Below are 17,672 nucleotides of genomic sequence, written 5' to 3' on the forward strand. Positions count from 1 at the left end.
TCCATCTGGTCCCTGTGCCAGGGCAGCCCTGTGCTCTGCTCTGTGCCCCCTCCCAGCAGAACTGCTCCAGGCCCTCCATGTCCCTCCCCAGGACTCTCCCCAGTACACCCATATCACCAGTACTGGGAACACTGGCGCAGACTGATCAGTGTAAGTGCTGAATCTGCATCTCTGAATGTTTTCGAAGTCATAAAAGCATCAGTTAGAGATAACCTAGACAAGACTGAAAACAGGAGGACATGTCATACCCTCGATATTCCAGAGTGGTGTGCATATGCTTCATTGCACTTAAAAACTTTTTTACATTCATGAGACTATTTGCAGAGAAAAACATCCATTATTTCATTAAAAATACAACAGAAGGTATCACTTTAGGATACTGGACCTGCATTAGTCACTTCCAGCAATGGCTCTATTAGCAGGAGCATGCTGCATCTTGATCTGTAAATCTGCCATAGGTGGAGAGCTCTGAAAATTGTTCATGGATCACAAAAATACATTTGTCTAAATATTGAAAGCAATAAAAGGAAGACTTCTCTCTGAGATGAGCATATGAAGAAATTTTATTGCCATCATTTGAACTATAGACGTCGTTTTCTCTATAGCGTTAATAACCATCGCATTTGTGCTACTGGGTAATGAAACGTGGCAATAACTGAACCATCCTAACTAAGCCAGATCAAGTAGGAGAATAAAAGAATTGTGGCAACAACCACAACACCTTCAGCATTTAGTCTTCCCATTTGAGCAGGAAGAAATCCAGGCACCCCCACGCAAGTATTCTATTCTCTTTCTGTGCCTTACGAAGGTTACTGACATGAAGGACACATGGGCTGACTGGGGGCATAAAGCTAGTGTGTTCTTAGAAGCACTCAAGTTCTTACCTTTACAAACATGAAAATCTCATACTCTTCCTCAGAGTTGTTGTTTTCTCCTATGTTACTGCCATGTGGGAACTTGAGGGAGGTCGGGGAGGTGGAAGTGCTCTGGCTCCGACGCAAGTGGAAACCGGGAGGGCAAAACTCACTGCTCTCAAATGTCATGGGTTTGTCTTCCTGAGCTGGGCTCATATGACCCACGTCCTGGTACAGGTGCTCATCTGCAGCACTGTGCTCAGAGGAAGAACTACTCTCCTCATCAGGCCCGTGCTGAGAAGCCACGGAACTGCTGCGGCTGTCTTCATTGCTCTCTTGGCTAAGATCCATCATCTCTGGCATAGTAGTGGTGGAAGATGGAGAAGCTGGATCTTCCAGGACACGATCATAAAGATGATCCCCTTTGTCTTCCTCAGAGTCTGGCATCTCATAGATATTGTCATTGTTAACGTTTTGATTAATGTAAGTAGCGGTCTGATCTTCCATGACCACTGGCTGGTGAGTTTACCTTCCTTAAAAGTCTGCACCTTAAAAGTCTGCAGCTGAAGTGAGATGTTGACAGATATCTGTTCCTTAGGAGGAAGCAAGGTCTGCGCTACGCTTATTGAGTGTTCTGCTATACATGACAGATCTCCAACAATCATTTACTAAGAGCTTTACTAATCAACTAGGCTTCCACTGAAGTAACAGATAAGGTTGTCTCACTTTAACTCCTTTTTCAATCTGGCTGCTGGCAACTCTGTCTTAGGGATTATCATCACCTTTGTTCTGCCTGGACAAGTACAGTGGAGAAAAAGCTGAAGCACCTAACCATATTAGAAAGCTATGATAAAAAAATATATTTATTCTCTCACTTGTGTAAAGAGATGGAAAGGCAGGCCTTACTCATTTGCTCATCTTCTCAATACACAAAAGCCTAGAGTCAAAGAAAAGGGAAAACAGTCTCAGCAATACAAGTCTGCAACATTTCAGTGGTTACTTACAGCATTATCAATCAGCCATGAGGGATCATGATAAAAAAAATACAAATTAAAACAAAAGAAGCATAAAATGCTGTGTCCAGAAGAAAAAGGCATCGTCCTTGAGCATCAAACTCTAATATTGCATTAGTTATGATTGCATTTATGTTATGAATCTCCACAATTGTATGACATAGACCCAAGTTTCCAAAGTTGAGTTAATTCCACTTTAATTGAAACAGGGAGGGGGACGTTCTCCTGACCCACCATGATGAGTTTGGGGTTCACTAAAAATCCTTGTAATTCCCAAGCAGCTGTCAAAGCCAGGTTGGATTGCTAAAGTAACAGAGAGTGGTCTTAGGTACTTAAGAGGAAAGATCATGGTTCCAGTCATCTCCAAATGGAATGGCTGGGGAACGCATCGTGCTTCATGCCATCGAATAGCAGCTGCTGCATACCTGAAATTTATGGCTGCACTTTAATGCCTCTGCTCTGACATTGAACTTTCTAGATAACTAATAAAGTTAAATATCAAAAGCAATATAATAACTGAGCTTATTCAACTGAGATTCGCCTTCTAAGGCTCTCAGATAATCTGGAAAGTGCTAAATCACTCTCAGACTGATGTTTAATCACTGTAACTGTGAGGAAAAACACTACAACAAAGTTTCAATTCCCTACTTGGGCCACCAGGAATATGCAGATACCAGAGATTATTGAGATCTTTGAGCTCATGCCTGCACAAATCCTAAACAAGAGACTGTGAAACACGTGCTGGGAAATCCAGATCGCAAACTTCCAGCAGCTTTTACAACCATCCACCTAAATGACTGCTATCACAGCGCTTAGTTCATCAGTGGAAATGGAAGATGTAGCCTTCCCACGCTGAGACGTCTGTAGTCGCCTTTATAGCCAGAAAGTGCTACTTCAGCTAAAACAAAGGTTAAATTCCGGATGCACTGAAGGATTCTTGCTACTAAGAGAAAACACACTTAGCAGTGTTAGGGACAGGGGCAGAACTGTGTTACAAAACTCTGTCTAAACGGTGCCTAACTGGGGATTGTATGGGATTCCCTTCATGCAAAGCTCGCAGCAAGAAGATGGAGCCCTGAGAACCCTGCTCCAAACAAATCCCCTTCCCTTATCCAATACAGAAGGTCCTGCTGACAGTGGGTTGAATGAAACTGAGCAGCAGAAGGAATCATAGAATCACAGAATGGCCTGGGTTGAAAAGGACCACAATGCTCAACTGGTTTCAACCCCCTGCTATGTGCAGGGTTGCCAACCAGCAGCCCAGGCTTCCCAGAGCCACATCCAGCCTGGCCTTGAATGCCTGCAGGGATGGGGCATCCGCAGCCTCCTTGGGCAACCTGGAAGAGAAGGAAGAGCAATCCAGAGCACAGAAGTGCAGAGAGGAGCCCTGTAGGAACTCCTGTGTAACGGGGAAGGAGTAAGTGCCTAAATGAGAGCCACTGAAAGTTCTTCTGCCACAGAAGCAACGACAGACAGCTCCTCTAAATCACCAGCAAGGCACAGAACTTTAATAACGACTTTACACGTTATTGAGGTCTTCTTCACATTTAGCACAGAGTTTATGGAAAGCACTGCCCAAGAAATTTGTGTCAGCTCCCCAGAAATCTGGAAACTTCCCATCCTTTGGTTTTCAGTGGAGTTTTCTACTTGTCACCGTGCTAAAAGTACATGAAGCTTGAGAAACAGGAAAACCAGTGAACCTCCTGGTAACTTTTATATATAGATGTATTTTAATGAATATCTCTTGCTTTCAAGAAAGCACTTACATTTCTTCACGTTTCATAGCAATACACCTTCACTGCTGCATCTGGTCAAGCGCAGTCTTGATAAGCACCTCCCACTGACTTGCAAGCCTTTCTCCTACAAGGCGTGCAGGGTTCGCTATTCTGGGATGAGCAAACTTCCCTTCTTTGTCACCCTGCTGGCAAGTCACCGAGGTGGAAAGGGATAAGGGCACTCTCACTCCTCCTTCAGAGCCGAGCAAAGAGCAAAGTACAGTAGTACAGCAGTGCACCAAATGACTTTTAATCCACAGAGGCACTGGCAGGGTGCAGCAGCACCTGCTGGAGGGTACACAATATCACGGGTAAAATGCATCACAAAAGTGCAGCGTGCAGGTGTTATGGAAAATAAAGGCAGTGGAGGTTGGTTTAACTAGTCAGAACCATGAGTGAGTTGTGTTCCCTTTTCCCCCACATCCCCACCAGGAGCACAGGGCCAGGGGTCGCTCCAGTGACAGCGATACAGCCCTGCAGTGAGCACAGCTACGATTCTGCATTTATACAGGTGGAAAACAGGTGCTTTTCAAGTCACCTTACAGGAATTCACTACTGGTTTACAACCACTGTGTTTCATCTGTAGGGAAGATAGAAACAATCTTTTACTTTCTGCTTTCAGTACTGTAATTCAGACAGTGTCCCTTGTCACTACGCGTACCACTGGTCCTCCTGTGAGCCATCCGATAGCACTGGCTCCTTGCTTGGCAAGAACAGAAACAACCACATAAAGCATAAGCACCAGTTACTGCCAGCCAATAAAATTTGGTAGGTCTCATTTTTAGAAACTTTGGCTCACTTAGCTTGTCTGTCTGTTGCTCAGCATCTAGATTAAGCTGATCACTGATTCTTTCTATAGAACGGCGGTGGAATGAATGAGGTCAGAAGGTGGAGGGAATTCTGTGGATGGTCTTTATTACTGCAGCACTCAGTGACACGTGCTCTAGGTATCCTTTAGGCACCAACACAGGAGCCCAGCAGTGAGCATTAAACTCACCCCAGGAAGCCAGACTGGCTCTGCAGAGTACTCAGTGCAGAAGGCCAAACACACACAGACACTGGCTAGCACTGAGGCTGTTTGCTCAGAATACCTTGCTTTTACCCCAGGGGGAAACCACATCCCAGGGACAGCACCTAGAGGTAAAGTAAAAGAAAAGTAACAAATCAGAACGCTGAAGCTACTGCTGAAACTGAATCTGCTCACATTGGAATCCAGAATGACAGAAATGAGCACCTCCAGCTTAAATTCTTTTAAAATGTCAAGCTGAAGACCAGCTTTGAAAGAATTTCCCACTCCTATTTTAGACACCCCAGAATATCTCCTTAGTACTGGAAGCTTCAAGAGATTCCTCGCTCATCAGTTCCACAAGTAATTTCAGTAATTAACAGTCCTGCTTAGAAACAAAGAAGAGTTTCAGCCAGAATTCTGCAGGAAGCCAATGGCTATCACTACAATTCTAGTGCCTCCATCACTAAGGCCCTTCAGTTCTATTTGTTCTCCATGAAGACACTCACACAGTCCAAGCAAGGAACATACAAATCTTCTTGATGACCCAAACAAACTGGATGTCTTTGCTTCTTCTAGATAACCTTTTTTTCCAGCTATAAGAGAGACAAGAAAATGGAATAAAACAAAACAGTCAGAGTTCTTGGAAACAGCTGGACCTAAAACAGGATGATGGTAAACAGTGCTTTTTGGTGTCAGTGGGCCTCAGGGATCTTAGCAGCTCCATGGGCACGGGCCCTTTGCACTTGTAAGCACACAGTGCAAAACTCACCACTACTCCTGGCCATTCAGGATAGTGCTTTTACAAACATGCCCTTTATGAAAGCTGCAGCATGCCCAGAGCTTTGCAACGTGCAGTCCAAGGACATCATCAGGCCTGCCCCGTGGGCTCGGAGAGGAAGCCTGTTGATGGTTTGCAGGCGTATTACAAGGAAATTGCAATTTCATTTTCCCTCCTGACTGTGCTACGTACTTGGAAAATAACAGCAAGCCAACTTTCTTGCAACATTTTTAGTCTCAGCTTTTACATAAAAGGGGCTAGCAGCATCTCACCAGTGGGGGACAAGGGGTTGTGTGGACATGCTGAAAAATTCTGGAGTGCATATGGAGTTAGATCTCCTTCTGAAACACGCGCTTCCTCTTGGCTTCATGTTAACTGCTGATCTGTGCAGCCACAGCAGCATTCTACTGCAGATCTCATAAGGAAACAAAGCAGAGAGCAGCACTCCAGGAGGCAGTGGCACGGCGGCAGCCTTTGGCCATCGGGTGTGATCACACAGCCACCATGGCGGGGCCCACAGCAACCCGAGTTGCTCAGCAGTACCTGGGCTGTGTGGGTGTGAGGGCCGCAGACACTCCTCCAGCAGGAGATGGAAAAAGAACACCACATTATTTTGCACCAGACACTCAATTTGTATGTTATAAACGACTTGTAGTTAAAAATAGCAGGTGTTATCAGCCGGCAGACATTTCTCACCCGCTGCAGGGCCTCAACAATTATCATTGATTTGGATGTTTCAAAGGCCTTCGTAGTGGTCTTTGAGTTCCTTTTGTACCACTTTGCTCTCCAGCTCCATGGTTACGCTGGAATACCTGACAGCCTGAGAAATATTGACTTTACATTCACAACAGCTCCAAGGAAAACATTTTTGTTTGCCTTTGCAGCCTGGCATCCCTTCAACGCCCTTGTTTAGCTCTGAAACCCTGCGCCTGCAGGCCAGGCCGCAGTGGGGCTCTGGGGACAGCACCCCAAGCATGGCCCCATCACACAGGGATGGGTATCATGCCATCGACAGCTTGAGGGGATGTGGGGCAAAGGGCTCCGTGCTGGGCAGCCTGGGCTGGTATGAAATGTGGAGGTTGGTGGCCCTGCCTGTGGCGGGGGGGTTGGAGCTTCATGATCCTTGAGGTCCCTTCTGACCCAAGCCATGCTATGACTCCATGATTCTGTGAATGCCTGAACTATCTGTGTGCAACACGTTGTCTCCAGCTGAGCAAAAGGAGCTGCTTTCCCCTCACAGCACTACCAACAGGAGCGCAGCTGCCCACCTAGAAGCTGGGCGTGCTTCCAAACCTCGCCTCCGTCGTTCCCTGAACTCCTCTGACACAAACAAGTGCATCTCACGGCTTTTCTGCTCAGCTCGACCACAGCAGCACATTGAGAGAGCATTGGGCAGGATTCCATACAGGCTGCTGCTCAGAGCTACAGCCTACACAGATGAACGCAGGGTGAAATACAGTACACAGAGGGATTAAGGTGATGAAACCTCTTGGCAGTTCCCAGTTTCACTTCCCTTAATGTAAGTACATACATAAATCCATGCCTTGTAGGCATACGCTGCCAAGGGAACCGGACCTGTATTAAGGAAGCAATGGGGGGAGAGGTGTCCCACAACCACAGAGCTGTGGCACTGCGGGACACAGGCAGTAGATGTGCGGGGTGGGCTGGGCCTGCGGATCCCGGAGGTCTTTTCCAAGCAGAAGGACTCTGTGCCATGTGGTAACTGCTGCCAGCACGGCTCAGCAGCACAGAGCTGGTACAGCGAGCTGCCTTGGGGAAGCGTCAGACTGGGCACAGCACGGGTGAGTACTGCAAACAGGTCTCAGAGCAGGCAGGTAAGGGCAAAGGAGATTCTCCCACCTCGGAGGCCCAGCGGCTGAGTAAGCCCATTGCCAAAGCAGGTTAGCAAGTCACCTTTGATGTCTAAAATCCTCGCACCTCAGAATAAAGTTGTAACAAGGCTCCAGTCTAATTATTCCAAAACTGAATCACAACTGGACTAAAAACTACACGCTGTCTTTTCCCACGACCTTTAATTCGCTCACAAGAAGTGCTCTGAAGCACACGCAGTGAAGTCACTGCCAGAGGACCTTCCCCTCTTCCACACAGCCCTCTTCCACACAGGCGGCTACCAGCCGAGCTGGAGCAACAACAGCCCCACGTGCCGCCCCCGGCGCCGTGCCTGCCGGCCCCTCAGGAGCGCCGTGGGGCTGCGGGCACGTCAGTTTCTCAATGCGTTGGGTGAAATCGAAAGCGGAGTTCGGATTTCAGCTCCGTCCTGTTAAAGGACGCGTTTTCCTCCTTGCACAGAGGCGATTTAATCGTCATTCAGCGCCAGCAGCGAGAGAGGGTTTGCGGGACGAGTGAGCCCTTCTAACAGAACGGCAGCCCGAAGACACGCAGCCCACCGGCGCCCACCCCCCTCCCCGCAGCTCCCCTCACGCTCCAACGCCCCCACCCCGACCCTCTTCCCCCCCACCATCCCCTCTCCCCACCGCACCACGCCCACTCAAACCGGAGCCAATCAGAGCCTCCGCCCGCGGGCGGCCCGACCAATCGCAACCCGCCGAAGCGGCGGCGGGGCCCGCCCACTATCTCCCGCCGCGGCCGTTGGCGGCGGTTGGGGTCGTGCGGTGACCTGCGGCGCTGCCGGGTACGTCACGGGGCGCCTGAGGGAGTGCGGCCTTCTGCCGTCCTGAGGGCTGTGCGCACCGCTCGGGCCGGGGCTCGTCCGTTTCCTGAAGGTTAGGCGGGCGGCACTGCGGGCCTGGCGCAGGCGGGGGAGGGCCGGGCGGTGAGGGCAAGGCTGTGCCCCAGAGGGCGGTGGGCGCGGCCCCGAGCTGTCAGAGGGAGCGGTGGGACACCGCTGTGACACGGGGCTGGGGGTGCTGTGTGGGGCGGAGCGCCTCGTCCCGCAGCGCAGCCCTCCTGCTGTGAGGCGTTCCGTGTGAAGGAAGGGGAGCGGGGCGGCTGGGCGGGAAAGCAGAAGTGAGGGGGGGGGAGTGGGACCTTTTGGGGGGGGGGGGGCTGAGCTGCTGCCTGCACCTGGATGGGGGAGGAGCAGGAGACGGCAGTTCAGTTCTTCCTCACATTCAGCCTGGTTTGAAGGTCGTCTCCTCGCTCACTTGTTTTGATACGTGAGCAGCTATGCAGGTGGGAGCTGCTGAAGCCAGTTGGGGAACTTGCTGTTGGCTTCGGTGGTTGTTTACAGCAGTTACTCCATGAGGAAGATGTGTGTAATGTACAGCTAGTGATGCTGGTTGCAGTACAGCCCTCCTGAATTATGTCTCATCTTTTTAAATTCCTCAGCTGCATCGAATTAATTGCTGGAAGCGTCTTGAGGCACCAAGGATGAACTTGCAGATAGTGCTGTTTGTGTCTGCCATCCTCAGCTGCTGCGCTCGCTCGGGCAGCTCAGCCCCCAGGCTGCTCTTGGTGTCCTTTGATGGCTTCAGGGCTGATTACTTGGAAACCTATAGCCTTCCTCACCTTCAGGAGCTCATTGAGGATGGTGTGCTTGTAAAGCAAGTTACAAACGCTTTCATCACCAAGACTTTCCCAAACCATTACAGCATAGTGACGGGTTTATATGAGGAAAGCCATGGCATCGTGGCTAACGACATGTATGATCCAGATGCCAAGAAAAAGTTCTCGCAGTTCAATGATTCAGATCCCTTCTGGTGGAACGAAGCGGTCCCGATTTGGGTGACAAATCAACAGCAGAGAAATGGGACGAGTGCTGCTGCCATGTGGCCCGGTACTGATGTGAGGATTAACAACACGACCCCTCAGTTCTTCATGAAGTATAATTTTTCGGTGACGTTTGAGGAGAGAGTGGAGAAAATCATTAGGTGGCTGAACAGCTCTGATCCTGTCGTCAATTTTGCTACGCTGTACTGGGAAGAACCAGATGCGAGCGGGCACAAGTATGGGCCAGATGACACTGAGAACATGCGCCGAGTGTTAGAGCAAGTGGATCAACACGTTGGTTTCCTTACTGGTAAACTGAAGGCGTCAGGTTTGTGGGACACTATTAATGTCATAATAACAAGTGATCACGGGATGGCCCAGTGCTCTCCAAAGAAGCTGATCGTCCTGGACAACTGTATCGGTCGTGGTAACTATACTCTAATTGACAGGAGTCCAGTTGCTGCAGTGCTGCCAAAGAACAGTATGTGGTAGTTTTTGTTTTTTAAGTCTTTCATGTCATGCTGCTGTGGTATGCTGTCTGTTTAGAAATTCCTTGGTTTTGACAATCAGTGGGCTGAGGGGTTTCTTTCTAATTGCTGTGAGTGATGAAGGTGGTTATGGTGCAGCTTATAGAGAGCAGAGCTAGGCACTTAGTGTGCCTGCTCCCTTGTTGCTCTTGTATTCTGTCCAGTTGAGATTCACAAGGGACATGAGAAAAGCCCTTGGCATTATTCAGAATGAAAAATACTGTTGTCTGGACTCCCAGCTAGAAGTCTAAACCCAACCTGGATTGCTGTACAACTTTGATTTTTGTGAATGAAGCTTTAGCTTCTGTGTCTCGAGGTAGTCAGTAACAGGTGTGACTCACGATGCAGCTGGTCTCAGCTTCCTCAAGTGCGGCCAGGCTGAAGCAATTGGAGCAAACAAAGCCATTTATAGATCAACAGATGCTCGCTGCTTTGGATAAAATACTGGCTACCACAGGGTATGATTTGCTTTCTCTTGATTTCTCTGCTTGAACTTGGCACCTCACTCCCCCAGAAGCACAGGGTAAGCTGAATTGTAGATTCTCAGCCCCAGACACAAAACACCTGGCTTCAGGGGGAGCAAGCTGTGATGTCCACCTTTGGTTCACATAGCACTTCGTTAAGGATGTGGAACAATCACTGTCTGCCTTGTAAAAAGTAATTGTTTGGGGAAAAAAATGGATCTCGGGTTTAATGACAGACAATTGCAGTAAAAAAGACCTCATTTCCAGTTGTTTCACATGCATTTTTTCTTGACAGATAAAGAATATGTGTACAACTTACTGAAACAGTGTGATGATCGTCACATGAAAGTATATCTCAAAGAAGAAATCCCAGACAGGTTTCATTATCGCCATAATAAGAGAATTCAGCCCATAATTCTGATTGCAGACGAAGGTTGGACAATTGTACAGAATGAGGCCCTCTCAAAGCGTAAGTGGGATTTCCCCGTTTGAGTTCATGGTGACTTACACTGGTAGAGGGTTTTGGTTTGACCCCAGCAACCCATGGGCTGCTCCTGGTTTAGCAAGTGGAGTCCACGCTCCTTTAGGAACATCTCAGACATCATTTCACAGAGTGTTCTCAGCTGGAACCTGGGGGGTTCCAACAGCAAAGGAAGAAAGGGTTGAGGTCAGATAGCAGGAGAAACTTCTTTACAGAAAGGGCTGTTAAGCACTGGGATGGGCTGCCCAGGGAGGTGGTTGAGTCACCATCCCTGCATGTGTTTAACAACCGTTTGGATGTGGTGCTCAGGGCCATGACTGAGCGGAGGGCTGTTAGGGTAGGATGGTTGGGTTGGGGTTGGACTCGATGGTCTTTAAGGTCTTTTCCAACCTGAGCAATTCTGTGATTCATTCTGTTGGCTGAAACACTTGGCCACACTCAACTTAATAGCCTGAGATGCATCTCTAGGTTTCCCTTGTGTTTCACTTGTATTTCAACATTTCACCAGTGCGTTGTTTAAATGTTTATATATAAAATATACATATGGAGGGGGGAAGAAATTAAAGAGTGGGTGGCTGGGCTGGCTGCTGCCAGGACAGAGCACTGTGCAGTGCAGCTCCTGCTGTCACCCCGCTGCCTGTGCCCATTGTTTGCATAAAGGTACTGCTTGTGACGGAGGCATGTTTGTATTTCACTTCCCCCCAACATCTGCCACTCGTCTTCCAATGGACATTTAAGGTGTTGAAGTGTTTTCCAACAGAGCTCTCTTCTGTTTTCGTGCTCAGATTCAATTTCACGTACCTAAAAATAGCTCATAAATATGTAGAGAGAAGCAACAACACTGCATCAGTGCTCACTTCATTGAAGTGCATCACTTTTCAAAACAATTTTGCTAGCTATGGCTTCCTAGAAACAGGAAGGGGAGGTATTAGCCTGCCTGGCTGTTTGTTGCCCTCACAAAGTGGCAGCACAGTGCTAGGCAAGTGCAGCAGCACCAGCTCTGTGCCTAGCACTGTTAGCACACACCTGCACACTCCCACTGCCTTAAAACTCCACTGGAACATCACTGTTCAAAACAAGTAAATAGCAGAAGAAAAAAGTCTAATCAGGAAATGTAGGAGTACATTAAAACAAGTTACTGCACTGTATCTTGTGTAGAACTTTGTAGTAACTGATGTAGTGGTGGAAAATGTTAAAAGGAGTATTGAAAGTATACTGAGATGGTGATCTTAAGCAATAGCAGTCGTGACATTTCAGATGGAAAGCTTTTAATGAAGCAACTGAGGAGATGACACACACAATTGTTAGTAAGAAATGAACCATGAACTGAGATGCAGTCACTCATATCCTGTGCTGAGCGTGCTATGAGATTTTTGCTACCTGCAACCAATTCTTCAGGTGTGTTATTAGGAAATTGGACCGTGCCTGTTGATACTCTACCAAAAGTCACAGTGTTTCTTACAAATCTACCAAATGGCCAAGTAGCAGCGACCTTGCAGCCACAAGGTTTTGTTAGATGCTCGCATCCTTATCCCCAGGCTGTTTCTTCCTATGTTACGTAGGGATTTGTTTTGATATGCCTTAACCTGAAGTACCTAATCTGATAAGCAGGATCAGATAATATACTTGAACTGCAAGCCTTCAACTGGAAGGTGCCTGGCTTTCAGGAAGTGCCTGCTTTGCAAAGGGGAGGTGTTCCGAAATCTAAGAAATGCAAACTTATGTTCCAGCTGTGAGCTTGTGGAGTGGTAACCCTTCTCAGCTTTGGCAGGAATGGGAGGGGGAACAAAGGTTAGCTGGGGTAGGGGAAGGAATGTGGCTGAAGGCTGGTATGGGAAATGACTGCTGGGAGGCTGGAAGAGGGAAGCTCTGGGTTTCATCAGTGTGCAATCCAAGCACTGCCCATAGAATCACAGAATGGCCTGGGTTGAAAAGGCCCACAATGCTCACTCAGTTCCAACCCCCTGCTATGTGCAGGGTCGCCAACCAGCAGCCCAGGCTGCCCAGAGCCACATCCAGCCTGGCCTTGAATGCCTGCAGGGATGGGGCATCCACAGCCTCCTTGGGCAACCTGTTCAGTGCGTCACCACCCTCTGGGGGAAAAACTGCCTCCTCGTGTCTGCCTCATTAACGTTGGTTAATGTGCATTCTGCAGCGGGGGGATGAAGGGGGAGGGGAATACTTGACATGCAGACAGAAGCTGCAAAGTTACCTCTTGAATTTGCATTTCTCCAGTAGGTGACCATGGTTATGACAACACTCTCCCAAGCATGCATCCATTCCTGGCTGCTCATGGGCCTGCTTTTCGTCGGGGCTACCAGCAGAGCATGATAAACAACGTCGATATTTACCCAATGATGTGCCACATCCTGGGACTGACACCGCAGCCACACAACGGCACTCTCAGCCACACCAAGTGCCTGCTGGCTGACCAGTGGTGCATACACCTCCCAGAGGCTATTGGGATAGTGATTGGGGGACTGCTGGTATTGACTACCTTCACCTGCATTGTAATAATCATCACAAAGAGCAGAGTAGCTTCTCCACGTCCGTTTTCCCGGCTTCAGTTACAATCTGATGATGATGACCCTTTAATTGAATAGCGTGTGCTGAGCTGAGCCTGGCTTGCAGAAGTGATTTCAGCAAGCACATTTGATCTTGCACTGCAGGGCATTCTTTGATGCACTTTAACAATATCTGTGTAAAATACTGTACAGCCCAAACCTGCTAACTTCTGTGTGTGTGTTACCTGGTTTGTAGTCCTGTGAAAAGACGTTCAGAAATCCTCAACGGGTCGTTTTCTGCTGGAGGAAGTGCTTAAGAAAATAAAGATGTTTAATTTTTCACTTGAGTCGTTGAATGCTTTTAAAATCAAATGCCAGAGCTTCTGCTTCTGAACGCTGTGAAAGGCGTTCTCAGGTGCAGCGCTGCCCTACCTGGCGGCTGGTGCTGATCCTCAAGCAAAGACTCCAAGCTTTTATTTTAAACTGGAAATTTAAAGGGAAAGGTTAGACTTCAGAGAGGAGATGACCTTTGCCTGCAGTGCCTGGCTGGTATAGGTTCAGAGCTGTGGTGAAAACCATCGCCGGTGGTTTTCTGCTTTTTAACTGTCGGGTTCAGCAAGTTCCCATACACAGAAATGAGTTTGATTTGGAAAGCCCTTGTGGTACCTCCTCTTTTAGTGAGGAAAGAATGTGAGGTTAAACTGTTAATACAAACCTCAGAATAGAACTGTGGTCACCAAGTCCTTTTGTTTGACAGTGTGAGGAACCAATGCATTGAAATGAGAGAGCTGAAGTACAGTGTAGTGTGCAATGTGGTTTCTTGTTCAAGAGCTAAAACTGACTGAATTTGGTATTAGCTGCAGGCTGCCTCTTAGCACCTGAGCACGTGGACCTTGCAGATTCGAAGTTACTTGCACACAGCAGGAGATCAGGTTGGCATGGAACTGGCAGGCGTGGTGAGACTGAACTGTACTGTCCTCTGTGGTTTTTTTCCTTAGATGCTAAAACAGACGGGCACAACGTATGCCTCACTCTGTTCTTCCTTTCCTCCCTCAGACTGCTTCAGTCCTACCGGGTGACCGCTACGTGCATCGCTACTGCAGGGCAGGGTCGAGGTTACCTCCAAGACGTTGGCAATCAGAAGTGTAAATGTGCTACAGAAGGACCGAAGCGCAGTGCCAGCCCCACTCTCACCAGCTGTTGGTACAGGTGAGGAAATGTGACCCATTGCTCCAAGTCACACCTTTGGAAGGGAATTGCTACAGATCCTCATAAACCCTTATTTCTTCCTCCCTCTATCACCAAGATTAACTTGCTTTACAGGAAGAGTTCTACTAAGTACTAAACAAGGAACAAAGTATTCTAATTGCAACACTGATTATTTTCCATTCCAAACAAAGTACTGCACGTAAGAGCATTAAGCATTCTTTCTAGAGCAGGTCCTTGCTGCTGTGCAGCCGTGAAAATGGTGAGCATCCCCTTCCACTTGTCCTTCCTGATTAGCCAAAGCTTACTTTATCTGTTCCACTTACTTAGAATAAATCTCAAAACCCCAAGGTGAAGACTGTAAGTGTTTGGGTGTTTTTTTCCCCCAAATCACTGAGAATGCATCATAAGGCAAATAACTGTACAGTATCACAGTAATCACACCTCACAACGCTCTAGGAACAGAACAGGGCTGCCCCATGTGTGGACATTTATAAAAGCTGAATGCTCTCAGAAACTGTTTCTGCACTTCCGAGCCAACCTTCCTCCAGTAACACAGCACTTCCAAACGAGCAGTACTGGGTAAAACAGCTGTCCTCACCAACTTCATAGAATCATAGAATGGCCTGGGTTGCAAAGGACCACAGTGCTCATCCAGTTCCAACCCCCTGCTATGTGCAGGGTCGCCAACCAGCAGCCCAGGCTGCCCAGAGCCACATCCAGCCTGGCCTTGAATGCCTGCAGGGATGGGGCATCCACAGCCTCCTTGGGCAACCTGTTCAGTGCGTCACCACCCTCTGCATGAAAAACTTCCTCCTCATATCCAACCTAAACCTTCCGTGTCTCATTTTAAAGCCATTTCCCCTTGTCCTATCACCATCCACCCTCGTAAACAGCTGTTCCCCCTCCTGTTTATACGCTCCCTTCAACTACTGGAAGGCCACAGCGAGGTCTCCCTGCAGCCTTCTCTTCTCCAAGCTAAACAAGCCCAGTTCCCTCAGCCTTTCCTCATAGGAGAGGTGCTGCAGTTCCCCCAGGTTCTGTTATCGCCCTTCTTTATTCTCTCAGGAAGTGCTCATCAGTGTGCTGCATTTCTTAAGGCCTCATGGATGTGGTCATCAGCACACATAATGACCTTACCTCGGTAAGTTTAGCTGTTTGAGACAGTAAGACCGGTTCTCCTTCCCTTAGTAATACAGAGTGTTGCCTATTCCATCAAGGAAAATATTATCTCATCCATCTCCATAAACAAAATATACAATCACGTATGTAACTCCACAGATTTGGCTTCATAGTTTGTTTTGTTGTTTCTTCAGTAGTATCGGTTGAGGTTGGGATAGAAAGTACTGTGCAGGGTCTCCGACTCAGAAGATAAAGCACAACACTGTGATGATGCAACGCTTACACTGAAAACGACTCAGTGCACACAGCTTCCCATCCTTTATCAACCACGCTAAGGTTGGCTGAATTTTACAGCTGTGTTTGTGATGTAATCTGTCAGGATTACATCCTTGTTATAGACACTCGTGTTGGGATGAGCACTGGAACTTCAGACACCTCCTCCAGTCTTCCTTCAAGCAAACAAGCAAAACAACCACTGAAAGGTACTATGGATAGGTTTACTGAAATCACCTCTTGTGTAAATACAGCCTTCAGGAGAAGGAGAAGCACGAAATGCACTTCTGCAAAGCACACTGCTAGATTCTTCTGCAAAGGGAGATGTGATGTTGTTTCCTGGCATCTCTGAAAGCCCGAGTGAACACTTTCTGAGTGAACCCAGCCATTTATCTTCCAGGAAGCAGCTGCATATTGCACCTCATTTGAATCCTAATTTTCATCTTCAGGTGGTGAGTTTATCTAACTCAGAAGTAGCTAGCTCATTGCTATGCTGCATTTATCATCATAGTACAGTGTCCTACAGCCCAGGGGTGAGCAGAAGCAGCTCCTGTTAACCCTTCAGCAGCCACAGTCAGCCTACATGTCGGGAGGAGCTGTGCTGAGGTCGCAGATGCTGGGCTGGCAGCACGTGGCAGCCATCCACAGGGACAGGTGGGACTGGGAGGTGCAGGTGGCACTTCAGGCCTCGCCTTGTCACCAACTCTGCGTATGCAATCATGCAAGCAGCACCACTCGCTCCTTTGTACTCTTAGGGCACTCCCTTCCCTCATCATCTGCTGTGCAACGAGCAACAAAACCCAGGAGCTGTACTAAGACTGCCACAGAAACAAGCAGCTTCCACCCCCAGATTGCCATTTGCTTATTTCTGGCCTCTGAGCTTTGCTTTCCAGCAGAAGGCCATGTAACAACAAGCTGGAAAGCCAGTGAGCAGAAAGAAGGATCCAGGACATGCAGCTGGGCGCATGAAAACAAGTTAGGAACCCGTCTGTCTGAGCATGTTTCTTCCCCCCTAACAGTGAAGCAGGGGCACAGCACAGAAATCCTGCAGGAAAACGGAGAAGAGCATTATGTTTCCAATCTCAAACTGGCAACTAAAGAGAGTCACTAAACTTGGACAGGACAAATGGGATAATGGATGCAGAAAGCACGGGGTCCACGTACTTGAGCTTTTCAGAGCTGAACAAGGCACGAAGCTTACTGTTTTACAGTGCACTCCTGGCTGGTGCTGCAGGAGGAAGCAACGTGAGCTGTGCTCCAAGCTAATTCGTGCTTGCTGTCATGTATAATAGCTATGTGAACTCTGGGAAAACAAGCTCAGAGAATCGGGTTTCGTGTTGAGTTCTCACCTCCTGTACCAGAGATGCCAAAGTTTCCTTTTACAGCAGCTCCTTCAGTTGGTAATGAGAGCATCCAGGCCAGCACTGCTGTCTGTGCCCATTGGGAGGGGCTGACACAGCAAACTGCCCCGTCCATCCCTGAAGGTGTTCAAGGCCAGGATGGATGGGGCCCTGGGCAGCCTGGGCTGGTATGAAATGTGGAGGTTGGTGGCCCTGCCTGTGGTTGGAGCTTCATGATCCTTGAGGTCCCTTCCAGCCCATGCCGTTCTGTGATTCCATGTGCGAACCCAATAGCTACTGCAGTCCCTACTGACTGGAGCTCCCCATCTGGCCTCAGATGACTGAGTCACAAATCTAATTCTTCATCTACGGCTTGAACGTGCTGATAGAAGGCAAGATCTGCGACAGTCAGTAGCTGTCCATGCAGAACACTGCTCAGCCCCGATAACACCTTCAGATCATCTCACTTCTCGTAAGCACTAAAGGACACGGGGCAGCATTGCTCAGCAACGGACAGATTTGCTCACTGTCCATTTTAGCGATGTAATTCAGGCTCCTGCCAGAGCCCCCAGCAGTAACACGGCAGTGCTCCTGCCAGCACTCGTTGAGGCTGATGGCATCGCTGCTGCTATGACC

The 17,672-nt window shown here is 48.4% G+C and overlaps 2 protein-coding genes across 4 annotated transcripts in view; one reads left to right on the forward strand and one right to left on the reverse strand.

The window, feature by feature from the left end:
• Positions 1-1,472, reverse strand: part of CLIC5 (chloride intracellular channel 5) — a 71,048-nt gene extending 69,576 nt beyond the window's left edge. For both annotated transcript variants that reach the window (XM_420060.7, XM_040698614.2), the window contains exon 1: positions 885-1,472. In XM_420060.7, the coding sequence (XP_420060.2) occupies positions 885-1,361 (477 nt within the window). In that variant the 5' untranslated portion in view covers positions 1,362-1,472. The remainder of the gene's footprint in view (positions 1-884) is intronic.
• A 6,560-nt stretch (positions 1,473-8,032) lies between these two features.
• On the forward strand, positions 8,033-13,437 carry ENPP4 (ectonucleotide pyrophosphatase/phosphodiesterase 4 (putative)). Of its 2 annotated transcripts, none has more exons than NM_001006422.3 (4): positions 8,033-8,173; positions 8,739-9,600; positions 10,406-10,579; positions 12,827-13,437. In NM_001006422.3, the coding sequence occupies exons 2-4, from the start codon at positions 8,781-8,783 to the stop codon at positions 13,192-13,194; spliced, it is 1,362 nt and encodes a 453-aa protein (NP_001006422.2). In that variant the 5' UTR covers positions 8,033-8,173; positions 8,739-8,780; the 3' UTR covers positions 13,195-13,437. The 2 variants fall into 2 exon arrangements, with proteins under 2 accessions (NP_001006422.2, XP_015140628.1); XM_015285142.4 differs by having other exon boundaries at positions 8,033-8,082.
• Positions 13,438-17,672: the final 4,235 nt, after the last annotated feature.

This window comes from Gallus gallus, chromosome 3 (genome assembly GCF_016699485.2).
Source record: "Gallus gallus isolate bGalGal1 chromosome 3, bGalGal1.mat.broiler.GRCg7b, whole genome shotgun sequence".
Taxonomy (NCBI): domain Eukaryota; kingdom Metazoa; phylum Chordata; class Aves; order Galliformes; family Phasianidae; genus Gallus; species Gallus gallus.

Coding starts and splice junctions, on each gene's coding strand:
- ENPP4 (NM_001006422.3), top strand. CDS start 8,781: ATGAACTTGCAGATAGTGCTGTTTGTGTCTGCCATCCTCAGCTGCTGC. Junction 9,601..10,405: donor TGCAGTGCTGCCAAAGAACA/GTATGTGGTAGT, acceptor TTTTCTTGACAG/ATAAAGAATATGTGTACAAC. Junction 10,580..12,826: donor GAATGAGGCCCTCTCAAAGC/GTAAGTGGGATT, acceptor GCATTTCTCCAG/TAGGTGACCATGGTTATGAC.